Source organism: Mesoplodon bidens (genome assembly GCF_964165515.1).
Source record: "Mesoplodon bidens genome assembly, chromosome: 9".
NCBI lineage: Eukaryota > Metazoa > Chordata > Mammalia > Artiodactyla > Ziphiidae > Mesoplodon > Mesoplodon bidens.
In genome coordinates this window covers 23,292,008-23,317,592 of record NC_138166.1, presented here as the reverse complement: position 1 = coordinate 23,317,592, position 25,585 = coordinate 23,292,008, and the positions used below count along the sequence as shown (strand labels likewise).

General features: G+C 46.4%; 1 protein-coding gene across 1 annotated transcript in view; it reads left to right on the top strand.

Annotated features, from left to right (window-relative positions):
* The window catches only part of EGFR (epidermal growth factor receptor), a 197,083-nt gene extending 180,693 nt beyond the window's left edge, over positions 1–16,390 (top strand). The window contains exons 21-28 of the mRNA XM_081244819.1: positions 495–650; positions 1,482–1,557; positions 4,785–4,931; positions 6,324–6,421; positions 7,895–8,062; positions 8,439–8,486; positions 9,192–9,294; positions 9,931–16,390. Of these exons, the coding sequence (XP_081100945.1) occupies positions 495–650; positions 1,482–1,557; positions 4,785–4,931; positions 6,324–6,421; positions 7,895–8,062; positions 8,439–8,486; positions 9,192–9,294; positions 9,931–10,292 (1,158 nt within the window). The 3' untranslated portion in view covers positions 10,293–16,390. The remainder of the gene's footprint in view (positions 1–494; positions 651–1,481; positions 1,558–4,784; positions 4,932–6,323; positions 6,422–7,894; positions 8,063–8,438; positions 8,487–9,191; positions 9,295–9,930) is intronic.
* The last annotated feature ends 9,195 nt before the right edge of the window (positions 16,391–25,585 follow it).

Genomic DNA, 25,585 nt, shown 5'->3' with positions numbered 1-25,585 from the left:
ACCTTCACTGGTAGTGAATCATGTAAGATGGTCCAGGAAAGCGTGATGAGAGCCCTGGGTCCTGGGGAGGTGGCGCGGGGAAGGCGAGGCCAGGCAGGTGGGGTCGGCCATCCCGAGCAGCGAGCAGCGTGTAACCAGGTCGTGGCCCAACGGCGGGGCTCCTGCTCTGTCACTGGCCTCTTCTATTTGTTCAACTGAGTTTGAAACTTGAGTAACTGGATGGAGATACGTTAGTAAGTCAGCAGCTAGTTATGTCTTCATCTCTTCCCCTTTTCATCCGTGGAGCAGATAGACTCTGGTCACTGATGTTACCAGGTGCAAGTCACTGTGTCCGTGGAGGGCAGTCTGTCCGCAGACAGGCTCCGGCTCGGAGGCTGTTGCGTACGTGACACTGCACCCTGCGCTGGGCTGCCCGCCCTCTGTCTGATCCCCGCTGTGCCCTCCAGGGGAGCCCGCTGAGCACCCACCCCTCACCGCGCGGCCCCGTGTTGCAGGGCATGAACTACCTGGAAGACCGGCGCTTGGTGCACCGAGACCTGGCGGCCAGGAATGTGCTGGTGAAGACGCCGCAGCACGTCAAGATCACAGATTTCGGGCTGGCCAAACTGCTGGGCGCCGAGGAGAAGGAGTACCACGCAGAAGGGGGCAAAGTAAGGAGCTGGCTTGTGGAAGGGCAAGCACTCTCCTGCCAGCAGGCTGACCAATGTGAGGGCCATCCTCAGGACCTTCTGGGTGAGCTCACAGCGGCCACCAGCACCTGGGTCTAGCCAGGCTCTTCTGGCCGTGCAGCCAGAGCTGCCCGGGGAGCAGGACTTGCTGGGAATGTGCGTAAAGATGTTTCTGACACACCCGGAAGTCAAAGGCAGTACACGTGAGTTCAGCTCCATCTCTAGGTGACCGTTAGCCACGGGTAGGTTTCAACCTCCCACTCCTGGGTAAAGCCCCTTCAGAAGAACAGCTGGGAGAGCGGCACGGAAAGGGCCCCGTGTTGTTCCAGCAGCTCCCGAGGGGCGCTGGCCACGGCGGCATTGGCTTCTTCCTCTCGCACGGGCCTGGGGCTTCTCCAGGGGGCTCTCCCAGCAGCGAGGGGTGCGGGTGTCCTGATGGGCCTCCAGAACGCTCTGGCTCAGCCGCTCCTCTCTCCGCTCTCACTGTGGCCCACATGGCTCCAAGCGGCTATCCCTGCAAACAGCCACAGACGCAGGGCACAGCCAGGGCCCCCAGCTGCCAGCACGTGCACCCAGCTCAGCAGAACAGCCCACAGACCAAAGGGCCTCAGCTCTGGGCCTAACAGACGCCCTGTTCTCTACCAGACTAGAGCCTCTCCCCCGGCCGGGAAGGAGCACTGGGCCTAGGTTGGGCTGGGGGTGGCCCAGCTTCCTCACCTTTGTTGCTTGTAATTTATTCCAGTGTGATTTACTTTTGTTCAACAGAGGGAAGCTAATTGTTGTCTTATTACTTTTCTCTGTCATCATCCCTAGGTGCCTATCAAGTGGATGGCTTTGGAGTCAATTTTACACCGAATTTACACCCACCAGAGTGACGTCTGGAGTTACGGTGAGTCCAAATCCTGAGGCTGATGAATCAGGGCCGAGGCTGCACTGGCTTGTGTTGTTGATGCACGTTATACGCTCTGCCGTCCAGGACAGTGACTAACAGTCACATCATCACCACTGTCTGTCTGTTGTACTAGAAAATGTGCAAACGGAAATTGAGTCTAACTACCGTACCAGGTGTCACTGGAGAGAACAGTGAGCTTGTCAGGAGAGCGGGTAATGGCGGGGGTGGGGAAGAACTTGAACCTAGGAGACACCTGTACCCCAAAATCAAACCAAACGTGACCTCTTGCCCTGAATTTGAAGTGAACCAAAGGGAGATGACAAATCAGGTTTCACAGGGAAGAGTTTCCCGGTAGAGAAATGTGGTTTTGTGATGGACTAACTCGCAGTGGTTTGGGTTTCATATAGTGAGTGGTCATCTTTGTGTATCAGAGAGAACGGCTTAATGAAATGCACTGTGAGGGTGTGTTCGTGGGGAAATGTGAGGGAAGGGACATAGTTACTGTTTCCGGCTCTCGTGAAGGCCGTCTCGGCAGGGTCTGATTCTTCTTCTTTCAAACCCCATGCAGCCCTGTGCTCCATCCTCCGACGGGCTTCCCTGTCCTCAGACACACCTTTCACGCTCTCGCCTCATCCTGTGTACAGAGCGTTTCCTGAGTCCGCGGGGGCCTTGCCTTTCAGGAAGGCGTTTCCACTGGCTGCCGTGCTGGGGTGCTTCCACCTCTTTTACTTCAGGCAGTCCTCCCTGTCACCCAGAATCAGCCCAAAGGTTGCAAAACACCTGATCTGCATTGAACTATGCATTATCAGCCTATCCCAGCTATCAACGCAATGGAGGTGAAGGGGTCACCCACCTCCATGGAAACGTGTATTTGGGGAGAGCAATAGTGAAAGGAATCTCCAAGAGGAATTTAGCCATTATCACAAAAACAAAATCATTCAGGAGATTGTCCATTTAGCATTTCTTTCATAGCATTATTAACTTCCTACTATTCCAAATGCATTTTTTAAAATGTCATGGGTCTTTGTCTTTTCTGCTGTAATGTAAGCTTTACAAGGACGGAGATCTTTGTGAATGAATAAGTGAATTTTCATTTACACCTGTGAGCTGAGCTGCTCACAATGAATGAACTAGATAAGGAAATACAGCTATTCTGATGCCTTATTTTCAGTCATGTTCAAGAAATGTCTACTCCCCCAGAGGGATGGGAAGAAATGCCACTTTCCCATTTGTGGTCGTGCCCATAGCTGTCGCTGTCATTGTCATTGTCACAGCCCAAGCCACCCCACCCCCAGTGACACCAAGGAGGGGCTCCTCCTGGGTCTTCTCTGGGCTTGTTTTACACCCACTCATCTATTCTCCAAACAGCAGGAAAATTAGTTTTAAACTACATTAGATGTTCGCTTCTCTGCTTAACCTCCTTCTTTGGTTTTCCAAATATGTTCCTGATGAAACCTGAGCCCCTAACCATGATCAATAGAATCAAAAGTGGTCTGGGGGGCTTCCCTGGTGGCGCAGTGGTTGAGGGTCCGCCTGCCGATGATGCAGGGGACATGGGTTCGAACCCCGGTCCGGGAAGATCCCACATGCCGCGGAGCGGCTGGGCCCGTGAGCCATGGCGCTGAGCCTGCGTGTCCGGAGCCTGTGCTCCGCAACGGGAGAGGCCGCAACGGTGAGAGGCCCGCAAAAAACAAAAAAAAACAAAAAAACAGCCTACCGGCTGCGCTCTCCCCTTGCCCTGTGTGTCCACTTGCAGCCCGCGCTTGGGCCACGTTTGTCCAGTAAACGAAAACTCTCCGACTCAGTGACTTAATCCCTGTGAATGATTACAACCGACATCAGAAAATCAGCATCTCCACGGGGGCTGTGTCTTTCATCTCAGTGGAAATCGTGTTGTCAGTGATTCTAATCTGCTGTCCTGGCAGTACACCGGACCTGTTACAACATGAACCTGAGTTTTGAGTCTAAAAACATATCTTGTTACTCCACTCTCTAGGCTCCAGTCAAGGCAAAATAGTTTAGTCAGTTAGGGACCTATGTGTTCCACTTAGGAGTTGAAAAGAGAGAGAATTCATAACACCTTCCGGCCCCACTCATACCCCACAACCGGGTACACACACCGCCCTCTTTCACCGTTTGTTCCGAAACCTGAAAAGCTGCCTTCCTGCAGGAATTCATTGTGTGTGTTTAAACGCAATGTCTAAACCTAGTTAGAGGAGGACCAATCAACTTTAAAGATCTGGACATGAGATTTTCTTTCTTTCATCAAGTCCGTATTGATTCCATGGTGGGCAGGACAGAAGAATCTATTTTCTTGTCCCGGAACCACTGCTTTTCTTCATTCTTCAGCCTTGCATTTTGCGTGTTAATTCAGGTCATTCGGTTTTGGAATGACCTCTGGAAAATCTATGCAGATCCGTGGTGATACGCATTTAGAAGCCAATCTCAAGAAAAGGGGTGGTTAGACTAGTTGGAGACCAGGAAGGCCCTGGGTTCCTGTGTCTGGTCCCTCCCTGTGTGGTCTGGGAACCCAGGCTCAGGCCCACTGCTCTCATCGCTAGTGGCACCTGCTATCCAGGTGGGGACGTACTCCCCACAGTATTTGTGTTTCTGGAGCAGAGAATTCCATCAAGGGAGGCATGGAGGTGGAAGGACCATCAGAACTTCGGAACAGTCTTAAAAAACACCAATTCTAAAATTACTCCTGCTTTGACTTTTTTAATCATGACGACTGATTGATGTTGAAATTAAAAGTATGGCGTTTTTATATTTATCAAAAGGAACACAGGGGGGTTTTCTTCCAATTTTTTTATTCTTTAGAAACACAGTTTATAACCTTGCTGGTAAGTCACCTGGTGCCGATGATGTCTGGGTGTGGAACTCCAGCTCCACAGACCATAATCCGTATGTTTCAGAGTGGCCGTATTCTCTTTGCTGTCATTACTAAAGTTTACTATTGATTGGCCACTTACTATTTGCCTGGCAGTGTCTGAACATTGCAGTTGTGTTATCTTGTTTGATCCTCACAACTGTCCTATGAGGCAGATGCTGTCATCACCCCCCTTTTACAGGGAGCTGAACTGAGACTTCCAGCATCAAGCAAACTGCCCAAGGCCACAGAAACATGGGTTTTGAAACCTTAGAAACAGTATGTCAACAATGATGACTCAAGACAAGGTACAGTGATTACTATTGACTCACACAGCAACGCTTCTTCCTCTTAGGAGTCACCGTTTGGGAGTTGATGACCTTTGGGTCCAAGCCTTACGACGGGATCCCCGCAAGTGAGATCTCAACCGTCCTGGAGAAGGGAGAACGCCTGCCTCAGCCGCCCATCTGCACCATCGACGTCTACATGATCATGGTCAAGTGTGAGTGGCTGGCTGCCCCTGGCCCTGGGCTGCCCTGAGCCAAGCGCCACAGGCCTTCGACGCCCCGAAGACACGCTGTCCCAGTCCATAGGCAGGCACATCTGTAAACACCCCCTCAGACACTTCTGGAAGCACTTACCTGACGCACTGAGCACTGTGAGCTGACGTTTGCCCATGTTCACAAGCAAACAAGTAAAATCAAAGTCCTCCACAAGCCATTACACCAAAATATTCTTCTGAGTTGCTCAGTGAAAAAGCTGCCCCAGTTTTTGAAGCCTGTTACCAGAGAGATGGTTTTTAAGTGCCTAACAATGAGTAACCACAAGAGGTTAATAGAATCAGCATTTCTGCTTTGACATAAACCTTTTCAGATAGTGGACTTATGTGAGGCCTTCTGCAGTGTAGCAAGTAAACATTTTAATCCCAGTAAGAGTGTGTAGCTTGACTGTGACACTACCGCGCCATCAGAATCACAAATTCAGTAGGCTCTGCGGGTAACAGTACATGTATGATGAGCATTTATACAGAAGGTAGCACAGGGAATGTGATAGAGTTAATGTAAATATTAAGCCTTTCTGAACTTTAGACCACAGAGTTAATCATTGTTAACGTCCTTGCTTTAGGTCGCGGAAGCTGGGATCCAGAGAGGTTACATGATTTGTGTAAGGTCACATAGCAGTCTGGCCCAAGATAGCTTGACATCCTGCTGATAGAAAATAAATAAGAACCCTCAGGAATCATGAGGACTTCCAGTCAATAGCTGTTCCTTCAGCACGTTTAATCTAGACTTGGATCACTGGGTACTCAAATGCACTGGCATGGTTGACAGAAGTATCCCCCACACGAAAGGCATCCCTGTCACGTGCACATGTGATTGCTTCAGCGTGTAATACAGTGAAAGCACCAGGGTGTGGAATTCCCAAACGCCAAGGTTCTTAAGAAAGTCCCTAATTTTCCCTGAACCGAATCTGGTTTCCAGCTTACTAGACTGCTGAGTGAATATGGATGAGGGTGAATGTCAAGGGAGGGCTTTACTGAGAGACTGGACTCAGGGCGCCCAACAGTCAAAGCAGTTCACAGAAAGCAGAGCATATCATACAGCTGCTGGGTCACTTCAGGTGATGACACCGGAATGCTGGCCCTTGGAAGGGGAGGTGCAGAAAATTAGAGCATGTTATTGCCATTCTGACTCAAATATGTGATGTCATCGTGGTCTTTAAACAGTAATCAGTGCTGGTTTGCCAAGACTGAAAAACCTGTCACAAAGATTAGGTTTCGTCCTCATTTATTTGTCTAAAAGAATCTCACCGTGAGTGCTTTCTTTCCGCAATGCCATCTTTGTCACTTCTTTCAGGGCTCTAACTGCACTGACTTTCCTCCTTCCTTCCCCAGGCTGGATGATTGATGCAGATAGTCGCCCAAAGTTCCGTGAGTTGATCATTGAATTCTCCAAAATGGCCCGAGACCCCCAGCGCTACCTTGTCATCCAGGTACCAGATCCCAGGCTGCACACCCACTGGGAAAATCCCTCTAATAAGCACCAAATGTCACTGTGCTCCGTCCGGTGCCGACACAGCCTCCCCGTCTCGCAGGTCACACCGTTAATCCTCAGTGCGTTAGAACAAGCACAGCCCAAGCTGTGGACTAAGTGGCGTGCGCCATGGGGCCCCCAGCTCCATCTGCCATCCCTGTGAGCCCCTCACCCTCGGCTCCCCATCATTTCATGGTCCCCTTAGCCAAAGCCTTATGTTGCTCTCATGGAGGACCAGGGCTTTGGTGTCGGGCAAACCTGGCTTCAGATCCCTGACTCTGTACTTACAACATTAGGTTAACAAAACTAAGCTTGCAGAGCTGCTTTAAAGATTCAGTGAAATAATATATATACAAAATACTTTGCAAAACGCTCAAAGGTTCTGCTCAGCAATCGCAGGGTGTGTGCGTTGGAGGGGAGGGACCTCACGCCGCCAAGCAAGCAATTCTCCAGCACCAGCTGGTGTCCTTCAGTTCAGCTCGATCTGACACCGTCCACCTGGAGACGGCGTCAGATCCCACAGTCCTCCAGGGCCGCTTCCCCTCCCCCCAGTTCAGATGCCCGTCCCAAATCCAGGTTGTCACCTGGGCATCTGACCATCTGGCAGAAGGTCCCCACAACCCCCTCCTTGGGTTCCATTAATTTGCTAGAGTGGCTCTCAGAACTCAGAAAATCTTTTTACTTACTGGATCACTGGTTTACTATAGAAGGGTATAACTCAGGAACAGCCAGACAGAAAAGATGCACAGGACAAGGCATGGGGGAAAGGCACATTTTCCGTGCTGTCTGGGTGCACCACTCTCCCCGGATCTCCAGGGGTTCACCACCCGGAAGCTCTGAACCCCGTCCTTTCGGGGTTTTATGGAGGCTTAATTACATAGGCCTGATTAAATCATTGGTCGTTGGCAATAGATTCGACCCCTAGAACCCCTGCCCTCCCTGGAGGTTAGGGGTGAAACGGAAAGTTCCAACCGTGTGATCACATGGTTGGCTCCACTGGCCACCAGCCCCCATCTTTAGGTGCTTGCAGAAGTCTCCTCGTTAACATAAGAGACACATAGGGAATTCCAGGGGTCTAGGAGCTCTGTGCCAGGAGCAGGGAAGAAGACCAGATGTGTATTTCTCATTGTACACAGCACAGCACTCAGTGAATGCTGTGGCTTTGGCCCTTCCTTTTTCCTCCTGAGCTGTTTGCATTTCCTTTGAGGACTTGAGACATCAGGGAATTTTCAGTGTCTTAGTTCCAGGTCTGGGGAAATAGAAGGAGGAGCTGTACTTCACAGAACGGGGCAGGGGGAGGGGGGACGAGTGTATTAGAACTAAATTGGCAAACACACAAGCAACTGCTGATAGCAGAGCCGCCTCGACAGCCAGGGGGTGTGGAACAGCAGCTCTCTGGACCTTTCTAATGGTCTCACAATCTCTGTGCCAGGGGGACGAGAGGATGCATTTGCCAAGCCCTACGGACTCCAACTTCTACCGCGCCCTGATGGACGAAGAGGACATGGAGGATGTCGTGGATGCGGACGAGTACCTCATCCCCCAGCAGGCCTTCTTCCACAGCCCCACCACCTCCCGGACGCCCCTCCTCAGTTCTCTGGTACCAAAGTCACTCTTGCTCAAGCTCTGCCTCCTGGTTTGAACAGATTGAGTTTTAGCAAAAAACGATACCCATCTTGTGGAACTCACGTAGAGACAAAGAAGTAAACGTTAACCAGATGGTAAAGCCAAAATCAGAATGAATCAATTCAGTGTATTAATTATCTTACTGCATTGCAGCAACTGGATCATAACCTTTTTTGGTCCACTAAGGAACAGCGTTAAATCAGAACTAAACCTAGTTTTTCTAAAGCTAATGAGTCAAGACGAAATCAAGCCCCTTTAACTGTGCCCCCTCCCGGAGGCCCCCCGTCCTGCTCTCAGTGGGGATGGGTGGGCATCCACGTGCACCGTAAACAGCTGTGATTCTTTTTCAGAGCGCCAGCAGCAACACTCCCAGTGTGGCTTGCGTTGATAGAAACGGGGTAGGTATCAACTCCTATAAACCAGAATTAAATAACAGCTCTGTACCATGGCTCTATTAGACATAAAACATGCCCACCCTAACCCAGAAAGCTGTGATTTTCCTTCCTGTATTGTTTGATCCCTACCCTAAGGCCAGCAATTAGCTATCACTTATCAAAATGCTATTAAAAATATAGTTGATGGTCCAGCAGCATCATGCATTTCACGGACCTGGCAGTTTGTTACAAATGTGAACTGTCGGGCCAGCACCCCACACCTACTGACTCAGGATCTGCAGAGAGGGGCCTGGCCGTCTGTATTTGAGCCCACCTTCCAGGTGGTACTGTTGCTTGATGTGTGAAGCCTTGATTAGACCCACACTCACCAGTGTAGCAGCCACCAGCCACATGTGGCTGCTTAAACTTACATTTTCATTAAGTTACAATTTAAAATTCAGTTCCTCACACATGTGGCTAGTAGCTACCACGTGGATGAGCACAGATTACGGACCACGTCTGTCATTGCAGAAGGCCCTGCTGGACGGCCCTGGCCAGGGTCGTGCCACTTGCCCTGTGGTCTGTGGGCCACTTGTGGGTGGTGCGGGTCCTCTCCCAGACCTGCTGAATCAGAATCTGCAGGTGAACTAGCTGCCAGGTGATCCTGGTCCCCCCGCCGAAGTGAGCGGCACTGGCTGGAGTAACGTTGCCTCATATTCTCCCCAACAGAGCTATCCCCTCCAGGAAGATAGCTTCTTGCAGCGGTACAGCTCAGACCCCACTGGCACCTTGACCGAGGACAGCATAGACGACGCCTTCCTTCCAGCACCCGGTGAGTGCCTCGCTCTGGAAGCAGCCATGCCCCTCAGCCCCCGTCCCCGGTGCCCCGGCCAGCTGCTGCTTTCAAGCTGGTCCAGAGGTGGGGCCCATGGCATGCGTGCAGACACGATGGATGGAGGAAGAGGCCGATCAACAGAAACCGCTAGGCGTGCACACGGGTCTCTGAGGGGCTCAAGGCCTGTCCAGGTTGTCTTTAGAATGAATCTGCACATTTTCTAGAGTTTGAAGCAAACAGCATAGATACATGTGTGAGAGTGTGAGCATGTGTGGGTGTGTGTGACACATTTGATCTCTGTTCTCCTGGCTCCATTCTTGGCCTGTGAAACATGTATTTCCCTAATCTAAGCTTTATCCCCAGACACACACACACACACACACCCTCAAAGGAGGCTGTCCTCTGAGGACTTTAAATTGGCAAAAGATAAACGTGCCCATTGCTTTGAGAAGGACAGAAAATAACACAATTTATTTTAGCCAGAGTCGTCTCCCCAGGCTTCCCTGCTTTTGTCATCCGTTGCCTCATTGAAGAATATTCATGGATTCAGAATGAGCCGTGGAATCCTGCTTACGATGATGCTTTGCTGATGCTTTGCTTTGCTGATTACGTCTGATTTCTTTTCAATTTCAGAATATGTAAACCAGTCTATTCCCAAAAGGCCTGCGGGCTCTGTCCAGAACCCCGTCTATCACAATCAGCCTCTAAACCCGGCTCCAGGCAGAGACCCTCACTACCAGAATTCCCACAGCAATGCCGTGGACAACCCTGAGTATCTCAACACCATCCACCCCGCCTGCACCAACGGTGTGCTCGACGGCCCTGCCCCCTGGGCACAGAAAGGCGGTCAGCAAATTAGCCTGGACAACCCTGACTACCAGCAGGCCTTCTTTCCCAAGGAAGCCAAGTCAAATGGCATCTTTAAGGGTCCTGCTGCTGAAAATGCAGAATACCTGAGGGCAGCGCCAGCAGGCAGTGACCTTACTGGGGCCTGACCACGGAGGATGGCCTCAGCCCTAAAAATTCCAGCCCCTTCAGCCCCCAGGACCAAGCCACGGCAGCTACTCAATCCCGTCAGCCATACTCACACTAACTCTTGGACCCATGGACTGGTTTGGCCACATCTGCCGTGATCAGCCCATCTTCCAGCCAACAAGTGCCCCCGACTCGGATGCACTTAGGGGAGTTGCAGGGACATTCCTTTGTCTTCAGACTGTGAGGCTTCCACAAAAGGCATCCAGAAAGAATGTTGTCCATTTGGGCGGAAGTTCACCTTTCAATGAGGTATATTTGAAAAACACTAAATATGTTTAAGGAGTTTTATTGCTTGGGGACCTCTGGGGTTTTAATTGTCATTGATTTTGCTCTTAATGGCCTTTTCCAATGAGGGAAAATCTTGCTCGTAGCACCTGTGGCACTGAGTTGACCCAGGCCCACCTGTGACCAAGAAGCAAGGGTCAGTCTTCCAGCTAACACTTGATTCCATTGGCTCTGCTTGGAGACTCTTCCACTGCAAGACAGGTGAATAACGAACCAGTCCTCTGGATCCTAAGCAGGCCCGATTGGTACTATATCACATCACGGCAGGTGCAAGAGGATAAGCCACTTGAAACCCTTCCTGGGCAAGGAAGAAACAGAGGGGGTAGAATTCTTCCTCAGACTTACTTTTATATACATGTCTCCATGGTACTTAACTCTCCATTGGTTGACCAGTGTTTTCGAATTACAAGTATTAGATTTGTTTCTTTTCCATTCCATTGTTGTGAAATTCAGTACACTTTCCCTGTCAGCAGGAGGGGACATAACCAAGATCAGCTCATATTTGATTCATCAGCATTCAGACCAGTTGCCTTTAATTGAGATGGAATGACAGTGCAAAAAGGAATAAATCCCCCAAATTTGAGTCTCAGAGGAAATACATCAAGTCCTTTGGGGGTCGGGGGACAGGCATGTATCGGGAGACTGCAAAAACGAAGCTGCTCTTACAACTTTTAGCTCCCCCCGACAAAAAAAAAAATTTGTTCAAGCTACTCATGGAAGATAGTTTTCTTTTTATTTCACTTCCAGGGTTTTTTCCTCCTAGGGTACTTTGCCCCTCACTGGCAAGCAAGCCCGAAGCTCCTCCTTCCCTTGGTAAGCTGAAGGGTCCAGGCCCTGGGGCAGCTCTGCAGAAATGTCTCGCCCTCACCACTGCTGGCACGCTTTAGAATAGAGACAGCAGTTTGTGTCGTGTGGAATTCAAGTGGTAAATGTGAAATTTGACTTTGATGGTACTGCCTTCATAACATCTATAGGCATGTGAGAAGAAGAAAACAAGTTCCCCTTAAAATAACTCCCTGTAGGGCTTCCCTGGTGGCGCAGTGGTTGGGAGTCCGCCTGCCGATGCAGGGGACACGGGTTCGTGCCCCGGTCCGGGAGGATCCCACGTGCTGCGGAGCGGCTGGGCCCGTGAGCCATGGCCGCTGAGCCTGCGCGTCCGGAGCCTGTGCTCCGCAACGGGAAAGGCCACAACAGTGAGAGGCCCGCGTACCGCAAAAAAAAAAAAATAACAACTCCCTGTAATTGGAGGACCTGCTGCTTAGGACACCAGCATTTTCTCACCTGTGTCCCCGCACCCTGACTGTTAACACACTTCTTTGTAGACAGTTATAGACACTCTTAGTCAACATCCACCTCAGCCAGGAAGAAATGTTTCAGACAATATTTTCAGCCGCCCATTCCACATCCCACATACACGATTTTCCTTTAGCTTTTAAGTTATTTATTGACTGAGATGGATCAGGGCCCCAGTTTTGTTACCAAAGTAGTTTATCTTGTCTCAATGGAAATATAAACTATATTCAATTCAATTCCATCACATTGTGTTCTAAATACCCTTGAACATCTTACCAGCCTGGCATAGGTACTGAAGATAAACAAATAAAACATAACCCGTGATTCCACAAAACTCATAATTTAGCGAAGAAAATCGACTCACAAATGCCAGCCTTAAAACGATATGACACATGCCAGACATGACATGTCAGCCCAGCACCGTGACAGCACAAAGCAGGGAGTGAGGGGGACCGGGTCCTGGAGGAGCCGTGGTGGACTTGGGTGAAAAGACCCCCAGGGCGTCAGCCACTGGAAAATGGAAAGTGCATTCCCAGCAGAGGGCGCCTCAACCACGAAAGCATCTGCCGCAGGAACCACTCATGCAGCCGGTCTATAGGCCCACTGCCCCTTCCGGCCTGGGAGTTACATCCCCCGAGGGCCCTTCGGGTCCGTCCCCATGGGGGATTTGAAAATGGTCCGAGGAAAGGTAAAACAACACCTCTTAAGAATCTGAAATGTCCTTGTCAGTAAACCACTTTCATTATTTATTCACCTCAGAACAGAAATACTCTAGCCCACTATTTATCCAGCACTGAGAAACAGAACGAGTCACATTCTGCTGTCACTTATTTGTCAGGAAACAGGTGGTGAGGGAGGACCACAGCGTGCTGGTCCAATTGTAGCAGTAAAATCCTAGTATTTTTGGAATTTGAAATACTTTACTATAACATAATAAAACAGCAAGAACTATTCAACTTTTTTCTTTGTATTTCAGTTTTCCTGCGTAAAATGTAGTTGCTAAATTCTCTTAAAGATTGTGTTTCCCAAAATGGTCTCAATGTGTCTGTCCAGGGAGGTGCAGGGGGGCCTGTAGATGCTTCAGAGCCCAAGAGAGCCTGAGTCCAGCCCGGGGGTCCCTGGGAGGTCAGGAGGGGGGCTCCCAGGACTCCAGGATTCCCATGGCGTGGCTCTGACTGGCCGGACCTCAAGGCTTAGCGCTCACCCCTTTGGTTCCTCCTAGTTGGCACGAGGCCCCGAGGTCCCACAGAGAGCCTGTCTTCTGTTTCCTCCCCAGCCATCCCTGGAACCCCTCCCCACGGCTCAGCTCCAGACCAGGCCTTTGGACACAGGTCAGGGGGAAGTAAGAGAGGCTAACATTTACAGCTGACCCTTGAACAACATGGGTGCAGGTTCCCTTAGACATGGATTTTTTCACTAGTGAACGTGACAGTTCTACACGAGCCCCAGTTGGCTGAATCCTCAGATAAAGAACCGGAGGCTCCAGAGCGCCGACTTCCTAAAGTTACTGGCGGGTCCACTGCTCAGAGGGTCAGCGCCCAACCTGAGTCATTCCAGGGTCAGCTGTCCAGTGGGCCTTACACACATCTTCTCACATAATCTTTAAGGAGTTCCTGTTGTCACACTCTACGAAAAATGGTTCTGTCACCTCAGGAAGACAGAGATGAATCTTCCAAACTCTAGGTTTGCTCTGGTCCAAGCTGTCACTGATTTTACAGCTAGGAGCACAGTGGTGGAGACAGCAGGTTACATTCCAGTTGACGAAAAGGCTTAGGTATTTGTTGAAAGTTCTTAATTTTGAGCTTTAGCCCTCCCCCGCCCCAACTGCAGACAGACATGAACCATGAATTGCAGAAGCACAAAGGTCGTGGTTCTCAAGCTGGCTGCCCTTGGGAGTCTCCTGAGTCCCAACCAAAAAGGGTCTGAATTTGTCTCAGGTGCAGCCTGGGCCCGGGGATTTTCAGAGCTCCCCCAGGTGACTCGGACGAGCACCAGAGTTTGGGGAGCAGCCATGTAAAGGAAAGGCTCTGCAGGGGAGACTCAGCCACTGGTGGCCATTCCAGAAGCCTCTAATTCCTTGTCACCAGCAGCTAACTCATCCTGAAAGTGTCAGATACCCAAATCTGAGCCTTGAGAAAGCCCTGGACAGTTTCATTTTCTAAGAAGTACTAGAAAAATCCATCTCCTGCTGCAGGGAATGAGCTGCTCACCCAAAGTGACAGCTGTTGAAATTGCCCTTAACATCTACTCTGCATTTCTTTCCTGGTGGCAAGCACATTATTACAAACATAATGATCTTTGTTTTTTCTTTGCTGGGGCTGTAAAACCTAGTGAATAGAAACCCCTACCTCTATCACCAATCACACCGGCTGTATCAGGAGCACAGATTTTTTTACTATTAAAGACACATTCCAACAAGATTTTTAAATGTAAGCCTATTTTTGTAACTTTTTTTGAGCACTGAACTTTGTAAGGTATGTTTATAGGAAAACTCACTTTTCTACTAAAAGAAATAGCTTACTTTAGAGAGACGGCAAGAGAATCAAAATTTGAAACTGAAATTTTTGTTAAAAGGGATTTGACTGAAACGAGAAAATTCTCTTCTGTCTCATAAAAAGGCACAACATCATTGCAGAGCTAGGCTAGGTCATCGTCCTGATGAAGAAGATACTCGTTTTTATATCTATAAAGTGAGAAAAAGGTGGAAAGCACATTTAGTTTCTTGGTCTGAAGCAGGTTCATTTGACTCTGGGGCAATTCAGTGGGAAAGAATCACTGTTACAACTAACACACAACTTCAACTGCATGCCGTACTCCACCCACCTGCCAACGGGACCCTGTAAATGTGAGAAAAACAACAGCGGAGCACTTTGTTGGTTTCTCTATCCCAGTCTGACTTTGATGCAAAGTATTTTATGTTTGTATTTACAATTGATATGCAATTACAATACAGACTAGAAATACCAGCAGAGCCCTAATAATGCTTAGCATGTTTGATGAATGCCACCAACTGCCTTCCAAACTAAGCCGTTCCCGCACCCTAGAGATGGGGTTCTCAACGCTGGCTGCCCAGTGAAATCGAGGGGGGAGCTTTTGAAAATCTTGAGGCCCAGCCATGCCTCAGACCAGCGAAACCCAGGAATTATACTTTGTAAAGCTCCTAAAATCATTCTGATGTTCAGCCAAGGGTGAGAACCACCAGCCTAGGGATTAGCCATACGTGTGTGGACTTGCAGGCAGATTCTGCAGTTGTAGACACCTGAAGATCGAGAGAAGTCCCAAGCACGTAGACCCCAGCATCGGACTTCCCTGGTGGTGCAGTGGTTAAGAATCCACCTGCCAATGAAGGGGGCGTGGGTTCGAGCCCTGGTCTGGGAAGATCCCACATGCCGCAGAGCAACTGAGCCCGTGTACCACAACTACTGAGCCTGCGCTCTAGAGCCCACGAGCCACGACTACTGAGCCCGCGAGCCTAGAGCCCCTGCTCGGCAACAAGAGAAGCCACCGCAATGAGAAACCTCTGCACCGCAACGAAGAGTAACCCCGACTCGCCACAACTAGAGAAAGCCTGTGCGCAGCAACGAAGACCCAACACAGCCAAAAATAAATAAATTTAATTAATTAATTTTTTTAAAAAACCAGCATCACTCGCTGAGCATCAGGAACCTGGATGGACAGGCAGGGTCCAGGGCACGTGCCCAAGCACTAGAGGGGAGAGGGCCAAAAGGAAATACAGAACAGACCCCTTTTTTCCATGTCTTCCATTAAAAGTGGACTGATCATGAGCATCCTTGCTGCTTGTGCAACCAGCTGGCTGCCCTGCCTGGAGCCGCTCTGCATTCTTTATCGCCCAGGGAGAAAGGAAGCAGTTAGCCACAGAGGGAGCCGGCAAGGAGATTGCAGGAGTAGTTGGATGGCATTTGTAAAAACCAGAGCCAACGAGAGGATGCTTGTTTTAAGAAACACGTCTTTTTTTTTTTATATATATTACATCTGGGATAAAAACTGAAGCAATTAGTACTATTTTCTCTTCCACAAGCACAGTATGCCTTCTGAGATTACACATTCCTATCTGAATTGCCAGCAGAAGTACTAAAAATCCCCACTCTATCACCTGGTAGATAAAACTACACATTTTTAGGTGCGTTTACTTATTTATTTTTTTAAAAAAAGAAACCCTTTTGACTTAATTTGGCTAATCTTGCTGTATAATATAAACTCTTGGAAACCAAGACATGCTATGGATCTGATGACTGATATTAGAGGTGATGATGTAACTGATTAGCCTCAGACACCAATAACTTCGTTTTGAAACAAGCCAATACTTTTTATAGCCTCTATATATGGTACATTTTAACATTGTAAAGTTTTGCTATGATGAAAGCAATATTTGTACAAATGGAAAGCAAGATTTTCTTTTATATGGTTTACACTGTTGATCAAAACATGTTGATTGTATATGGAGTATTAAAAAATGAGATGTATGCTATTCATTGTTTGTTACTCATACTTATAAAAAATAATATTGCATTCTTGTTAATGAGTGTTGATATTAGTTATTAGTCATATCTGACCTACTGTAGATGTTCTTTCCTGACAACTTTTTAACGTTCATTAATAAACTTTATTTTTAGAGCAGTTTTAGTTGCAACAACTGCAAAACTGAGGAGAAATTACGGAGAGTTACCGTATGCCCTCTGCTCCCCAGGCTTCCCGCTCCCGCCGTCTATACCGTAGGGCCTGATACGCTTCAGAGAGTGCAGCCGTCTCAGTGCCGTGTTGTGCGGGGCACACCTCCCAAGATCTCCCCTTCCCAGATCTCCTCCAAGAGAGAGGCCTCCTTGCGGAAGAGATGAGTCTGTAGCAAGGCTGTGTTTCCTCGGGACACCAGAAGTTTGTTGCTGTGATTCTGCTCTGTAATAAACACTGAAAGTCAGAGACATTCACGAACCACAACCCTGTGCTTGGGGGTCGGGCCCAGCTGCTCCAACTCTCTCCCCATCACCCCCCGTACCACGGGGAAGACCTGCCTGCCCGCCCTGAGCCATTTCCTCACTTGCCCGTGGAGGAAACCAGCAGCACTGAGGGAAGATGCTGTGTTGAGATTAAATCCTTGAGCGGCTCAGGGAATCGGAGGGGTTTGGTCATCTGAACTGGCCGTAAGGGGCAGCGGGTGGTGGGGGGCAGCACCCAGGCAGGGGGCGGCAGTCACCCGGAGCCATGCCGCCCTCCCGAGGCCACCGCCCAGGCTCCCCGTGTCACAACCTCCCTGATGCTGGCCGCGTAGATGCAGCTTTGTTTGGTGTGGTGCATCCCGAAGACCATTTATCCCCTACGTGCAGGACAGGCTGAGGGGGATCTGTCATTCAGGTGCAGCAGGACTTCAGGATAACTGGGTTCCGGAGGCACAAGCGGATCCAGGGACCTCTCCGGGGGGTCGCCGTGGGACCCCCAGGCCTCCCTGGCCTCCTGGCCTCCCGAGCCCCCAGCCCCTAGTGTGCTCGCTGCCCTGGGCCTCTTAGAGCCCACAGCCTTCCATCAGGGCTGAACCCTCACGGAGAGAAGGGTGAGGCAGACAAGGGACAGTGCTGGGGCCCCGGCTGCCTGGAGCCTGAAATGTCACCCCCAAGGGAAGGTCGTGTCTTCCATCCCCACCTCAGGGCAAACGCAGCAGCATCCCACTCTCCCCCGACCCTGCCCCCAGAACCCTAGCTGGAGCTCAGTGCACATGAGGTTTCAGCTTGAAGGGATTCTGCCTTTGGAATCCCAAAGGCAAAGTCATCACAGCTCTGGGGAGAGAAAAGCTTTCCCAAGAATAGGAGGGTTTGAAAAAAATGAGGAGACGGCTCTTCCCTGGGTTTTCCGCTTGTTCAGGGCGTGGGCAAGTCCTCCTGAGGCCAGTTCTCCAGGCTGTATCGTATCCTGGCTCGTCCTCCAGGCCATCCAGTTCCTTCCTTCACACCCAGGAAAGGACATTTAAAAACTTGGGTAGAAAAGCCGTAAGATCACATCTAATTTTTGCCCTGGTCTCAAAAATACAATAAACAAAATATAATAAAGAGCCTGAGGGCGTCCGTTTGTAGTTTGTAAATGTGTGCCTTGAAGGAGCCTCGCCCTCCAGCCCACCAGGCAGGCATGGCGCCCTGGGAGACTCAGCAGTGCGAGGACGGCCAGGTCCACGCTGAGGTCCCGCTACTGGTTCTCCCTGCAGCCTCTTCCTCCTGCCCTGGACACTGAGCTAGAAAAGCTGGATACTAGGTTCTAAAGAAAACAAAAATACATCTTTTACTCCATTCCTGAAAGTCAACCCCGATGAGCCCAAGCACAGAGCTGTCCGGTCAAGGCACATCATGCGTGCAGGTCACAGAGCAGGACAGATGGGAGCCGTGCGTCAACCACTCTGTCTCACCTGTGGCTCAGCCCCACGCACAGCAGGTGGCCCCCCACCTCTCCAGGTGGTCTGCACCGTGAAGGTGCTGTCAGCTGGGCCGCTGGGGCAAGGAATCCCTAGGGGACCAGCACCTGAGCATGAAGACAGAGGACAGGCTGCAGGGGGGCTCTGCCTACCTCCTACCCCGCCCCCAGGGAAGGATGTATCCAGGGATCTGAGGGTGGTAAGGGGGAGGGAGCTAGAGAGCACTACAACCCAGGGTCCCCAACACCTGGAGCTGAAGCTGGTGTGGCCCCAGCAAAGGCGACCTGACAACTCAGCAGGGAGTGAAAAGCCCAAGGTTTACAAGAGCCTTAAACGCCCATCGAATTTTCCAAAGTGCAAAATCCCTTCTTTCCTTGAACCAATGATGCCCTTAAAAAATCCAGCCCTGCTCCCTCTGGGTGGAAGTAGAAGTTGGAGGGGTACCCTCCCTCTTTTCTACTCCGGAGCGGCTCAGGGCCTCTCCTTACCACTTATTTTATCCCTAAAGAGCCTGCCTTTTCTGCCTTTTCTGCTTCTCCTCTGTCTTTCCTTATTGTATAATTTAACCATTCCGGAACTCAAGCAGAAATGGGGGAGACATTTTAACCTACGACAGGTTTCTTCTGCTCTCACATCCACTCGGCTGACCAGTTTCCACAAGAGCAAGTCTAAGTGGAATGGATCCCACGCAGCACACAGGCTTTAGCCATCGGGGACAAAGAGGTGCTGGGAGGACCCTGCTTCATAAAGATCAATGAGTAACAGAGGAAAGGGAAATGGCACAGCCCATCACTGAAAAAGTTCACTAAACCCAAATAATTTCTGCGTGTTCTAGCAAACCTGCAAAGAATAGTTAATTTTGATATCATTTAAAATATTTCAGAGCATAAAAAAAGATGGGAAGTTTCCCAATTCATTCTACAAAAGTTAGAATAGTACTAAAAGATCAAAGAAATATTACAGACAGAAAATTATGGCTTCATTTATCAATGCAGATACAGAAATCCTTAATGAAATATAGGAAATGGAATCATTTCTTCCAATAATTCAAGGACAGTTCATTATAAGATATTTTGTTTATATTCATGAAGAAATAATAGGGAAAATGTGAATATTAAGAGATACATGGCATTTGCTAAAATTCAATCACACTGCTGTTAAAATCTCTTAGTAACCTAGGAATAGATGAAAACACTTCTAACTGGGTAAAAATATCTGCCAAAAATTTAATAAGAAACATTGAACTTAATGGTGAGATACCAACACCTTAAATAAGAACAAGACAAGAGTGACTTTTATCATGCCTATTATTCAACACTCTTCTGAAATCCACTGTTTTGGAGACAAGGAAAAGCATATTATTCATATACAATATATTTGCATCCTTAGAATATGGTCAGCAAACCCTGTCCCATGCCCAATAGTCAAATCCAGCCAGCAACCTGTTTTTGTAAATAAAGTTTTATTGGAACATGGTCTCATCTATTCCTTTATTGCCTACGGCTGCTTCCACACTGCAGTGGCAGATTTGAGTAGCTGCAACAGGGCTCCTATGACCTGCAAAGCCAAAAATATTTCCTATCTGTCCCTTCACAGAAGAAGTTTGCTGACCCCAAACAACTGGCTGAAAACATTATTAACCAACATTAATAAAATAAGAAAACTCAGTAGGGTGGCCATCTGTGTCATTAATCCTGCATACCATCAATCAATAATTAGACAATGTAATGGAAAAGAATCCCATTTAAAATAGCACTAAAACTACAGAATAGCTGAATATAAACTTAAATGTGCAAGAACAGTATGAAAACAAAAACTATAGAACTTTGCTGAGGCATAAAAGAAGACTTAAAAGATATATTGTATTCATGGATATGAGGACTTAATCTTGTAAAAATACCAATTCTCTCCTAATTATTATATAAAGTCAACTGAAAATTTCAATCATTATTTTGGGAAGTAGAAGTTTTAGAATTTGGAATCCAAAAATGAAAACACACGACAGTAGCCAGGAACATTTGGAAAACAACTGAGTAGTGATATCAATGATATAAAAATACAGTACATAAAAATAAAATAATTAAAGCTGCATAGGACCAATGTAGCTACAGGAAATAATTAATGGAAAAAAATTAGAATTTTTGGAAATAGACATGTACATGGAAGTATAGCATGTGATAGTGATGACATTTCCAGATAGTGGAGGAATAAAAGGCTCCCCAATGAATGATTTTGGAGAAAACTTTTATACATTTAATTATAAATAAATTAATTAGAAAAGTAACTAGAGCTCTATTTCAAATTCCAGATGGACTAAAGATCTAAAGATTAAAAATCAAAACAATCAAAGTATTGGGTAAAATGTATGTGGATATTCTTGAATCTCAGGGAAGGTGACGCTGACGCATAACAACATAACTCCAAAGCCATGAAGAAAACAACTGGCAACACGGCCACCTAAATTTTTTTTAGGTTTTTTTTTTTTTAACATCTTTATTGGAGTATAGTTGCTTTAAAATGTTGTGCTAGTTTCTGCTGTATAACAAAGTGAATCAGCTATATGTATACATATATTTCCCATAGCCCCTCCCTCTTGCATCTCCCTCTCACCCTCCCTGACCCACCCCTCTAGGTGGTCACAAAGCACCGAGCTGATCTCCCTGTGCTATGCGGCTGCTTCCCACTAGCTATCTATTTTACATTTGGTAGTGTATACATGTCCATGCCACTCTCTCACTTCATCCCAGCTTACAGTTCTCCCTCCCAATGTCCTCAAGTCCATTCTCTACGTCTGTGTCTTTATTCCTGTCCTGCCCCTAGGATCTTCAGAACCATTTTTTTTTAGATTCCATATATATTTGTTAGCATACGGTATTTGTTTTTCTCTTTCTGACTTACTTCACTCTGTATGACAGACTCTAGGTCCATCCACCTCACTACAAATAACTCTATTTCGTTTCTTTCTACAGCTGAGTAATATTCCATTGTATATATGTGCCACACCTTCTTTATCCATTCATCTGTTGATGGACATTTAGGTTGCTTCCATGTCATGACTATTGTAAATAGTGCTGCAATGAACATTGTGGTACAGGACTCTTTTTGAATTATGGTTTTCTCAGGGTATATGCTCAGTAGTGGGATTGATGGGTCATATGGTAGTTGTATTTTTAGTTTTTTAAAGAACCTCCATACTGTTCTCCATAGTGGCTGTATTAATTTACATTCCCACCAACAGTGCAAGAGGGTTCCCTTTTCTCCACACCCTCTCCAGCATTTATTGTTTGTAGATTTTTTGATGATGGTCATTCTGACCAGTGTGAGGTGATACCTCATTGTAGTTTTGATTTGCATTTCTCTAATGATTAGGGGTGTTGAGCAGCCTTTCATGTGTTTGTTGGCAATCTGTGTATCTTTTTTGGAGAAATGTCTATTTAGGTCTCCTACCCATTCTTGGATTGAGTTGTTTGTTTTTTGATATTTAACTGCATGAGCTGCTTGTATATTTTGGAGATTAATCCTTTGTCAGTTGCTTCATTTGCAAATACTTTCTCCAATTCTGAGGGTTGTCTTTTCTTCTTGTTTATGGTTTCCTTTCCTGTGCAAAAGCTTTTAAGTTTCATTAGGTCCCTACTGCTTGTTTTGGTTTTTACTTCCATTTCTCTAGGAAGTGGGTCAGAAGGATCTTGCTGTGATTTATGTCATAGAGTGTTCTGCCTATGTTATCCTCTAAGAGTTTTATACTGTCTGGCCTTACATTTAGGTCTTTAATCCATTTTGAGTTTATTTTTGCATATGGTGTTAGGGAGTGTTCTAATTTCATTCTTTTACATGTAACTGTCCAGTTTTCCCAGCACCACTTATTGAAGAGGGCTTCTTTTCTCCATTGTATGTCTTGCCTCCTTTATCAAAGATAAGGTGACCATATGTGTGTGGGTTTATCTCTGGGCTTTCTATCCTGTTCCATTGATCTACATTTCTGGTTTTATGCCAGTACCATATTTTCTTGATTACTGTAGCTTTGTAGTATAGTCTGAAGTCAGGGAGCCTGATTCCTCCAACTCCGTTTTTCTTTCTCAAGATTGCTTTGGCTATCCAGGGTCTTTTGTGTTTCCATAGAACTTGTGAAATTTTTTGTTCTAGTTCTGTGAAAAATGCCATTGGTGGTTTGATAGGGATTGCATTGAATCTGTAGACTGCTTTGGGTAGTATAGTAATTTTCACAGTGTTGATTCTTCCAATCCAAGAACATGGTGTCTGTCTCCGTCTGTTTGTATCATCTTTAATTTCTTTCATTCATCAGTGTCTTATAGTTTTCTGCATAAAGGTCTTTTGTCTCCTTAGTTAGGCTTATTCCTAGGTATTCTATTCTTTTTTTGCAATCGTAGATGGGAGTGTTTCCTTAATTTCTCTTTCAGATTTTTCATCATTAGTGTATAGGAATGCAAGAGACTCCTGTGCATTAATTTTGTATCCTAATACTTTACCAAATACATTGATTAGCTCTTGTAGTTTTCTGGTAGCATCTTTAGGATTCTCTATGTATAGTATCATGTCATCTGCAAACAATGACAGTTTTACTTCTTCTTTTCTGATTTCAATTCCTTTTATTTCTATTTTGTCTCTGATTGCTGTGGCTAAAACTTCCAAAACTATGTTGAATAACAGTGGTGAGAGTGGGCAACCTTGTCTTGTTCCTGATCTTAGTGGAAATGGTTTCAGTTTTTCACCATTGAGAATGATGTTGGCTGTGGGTTTGTCATATACGGCCTTTATTATGTTAAGGTAAGTTCCCTCTATGCCTACTTTCTGTAGAGTTTTTATCATAAATGGGTGTTGAATTTTGTCAAAAGCTTTTTCTGTATCTATTGAGATGATCATATGGTTTTTATCCCTCAATTTGTTAATATGATGCATTACATTGATTGATTTGTGGATACTGAAGAATCCTTGTATTCCTGGGATAAACCCCACTTGATTGTGGTGTATGATCCTTTTAATGTGCTGCTGGCTTCTGTTTGTTAGTATTTTGTTGAGGATTTTTGCATCTATGCTCATCAGTGATATCAGCCTGTAGTTTTCTTTTTTTGTAACATCTTTGTCTGGTTTTGGTGTCAGGGTGATGGTGGACTTGTAGAATGAGTTTGGGAGTGCTCCTCCCTCTGCTATATTTTGGAAGAGTTTGAGAAGGATAGGTGTTAGCTCTTCCCTTAATGTTTGATAGAATTCGCCTTTGAATCCATCTGGTCCTGGGCTTTTGTTTGTTGGAAGGTTTTTAATCACAGTGTCAATTTCAGTGCTTTTGATTGGTCTCTTTATAATTTCTATTCCTTCCTGGTTCAGTCTCAGAAGGTTGTGCTTTTCTAAGAATTTGTCCATTTCTTCCACGTTGTCCACTTTATTGGCATATAGTGGCTTGTAGTAATCTCTCATGATCATTTGTATTTCTGCAGTGTCAGTTGTTACTTCTCCTTTTTTGTCTCTAATTCTATTGATTTGAGTCTTCTCCCTTTTTTTCTTGATGAGTCTGGCTAATGGTTTATCAATTTCGTTTATCTTCTCAAAGAACCAGCTTTTAGTTTTATTGATCTTTGCTATTGTTTCCTTCATTTCTTTTTCATTTATTTCTGATCTGATCTTTATGATTTCTTTCCTTCTGCTCACTTTGGGGGATTTTTGTTCTTCTTTCTCTGATTGCTTTAGGTGTGAGGTTAGGTTGGGTTTTTGGGGGGGGGTTTGAGATTTTTCTGGTTTCTTGAGGTACGATTGTATTGCTATAAACTTCCCTCTTAGAACTGCTTTTGCTGCATCCCGTAGGTTTTGGGCCATCGTGTTTTCATTGTCATTTGTTTCTAGGTATTTTTTGATTTGTTCTTTGATTTCTTCAGTGATCTCTTGGTTGTTTAGTAGCATATTCTTTAGCCTCCATGTGTTTGTATTTTTACATTTTTTTCCCTGTAATTGATATCTAGTCTCATAGCGTTGTGGTTGGAAAAGATACTTGATACAATTTCAATTTTTGTAATATTAGGAAGGCTTGATTTGTGACCCAAGATATGATCTATCCTGGAGAATGTTCCATGAGCACTTGAGAAGAAAGTGTATTCTGTTGTTTTTGGATGGAATGTCCTATAAATAGCAATTAAGTCCACCTTGTTTAATGTATCATTTAAAGCTCGTGTTTCCTTATTTATTTTCATTTTGGTTGATCTGTCCACTGGTGAAAGTGGGGTGTTAAAGTCCCCTACTGTTATTGTGGTACTGTCGAGTTCCCCTTTTATGGCTGTTAGCATTTGCCTTATGTAGTGAGGTGCTCCTATGTTGGGGGCATAAATATTTATAATTATTATATCTTCTTCCTGAATTGATCCCTTGATCATTATGTAGTGTCCTTCTTTGTCTTTAGTAATAGTCTTTCTTTTAAAGTCTATTTTGTCTGATATGAGAATTGCTACTACAGCTTTCTTTTGATTTCCATTTGCATGGAATATCTTTTTCCATCCCCTCACTTTCAGTCTGTATGTGTCCCTAGGTCTGAAGTGGGTCTCTTGTAGACAGCATATACACAGGTCTTGTTTTGGTATCCATTCAGCCAGTCTATGTCTTTTGGTTGGAGCATTTAATCCATTCACGTTTAAGGTAATTATCAATATGTATGTTCCTATTAATATTTTCTTAATTTTGGGGGGTTTGTTATTGTAGGCTTTTTCCTTCTCTTGTGTTTCCTGTCTAGAGAAGTTCCTTTAGCATTTGTTGTAGAGCTGGTTTGGTGGTACTGAATTCTCTTAGCTTTTGCTTGTCTGTAAAGGTTTTAATCTCTCCGTCAAATCTGAATGAGATCCTTGCTGGGTAGAGTAATCTTGGTTGTAGGTTTTTCCCTTTCATCACTTTAAATATGTCCTGCCGCTCCCTTCTGGCATGCAGAGTTTCTGCTGAAAGAGCAGCTGTGAACCTTATGGGGATTCCCTTGTATGTTATTTGTTGCTTTGCCCTTGTTGCCTTTAATATTTTTTCTTTGTATTTGTTTTTTGATAGTTTGATTAATATGTGTCTTGGTGTGTTTCTTGTTGGATTTATCCTGTATGGGACTCTCTGTGCCTCCTGGACTTCATTGACTATTTCCTTTCCCATATTAGGGAAGTTTTCAACTATAATCCCTTCAAGTATTTTCTCAGTCCCTTTTTTCTTTCTCTTCTTCTTCTGGGACCTCTATAATCCAAATGTTGGTGCATTTAATGTTTTCCCAGTGGTCTCTGAGAC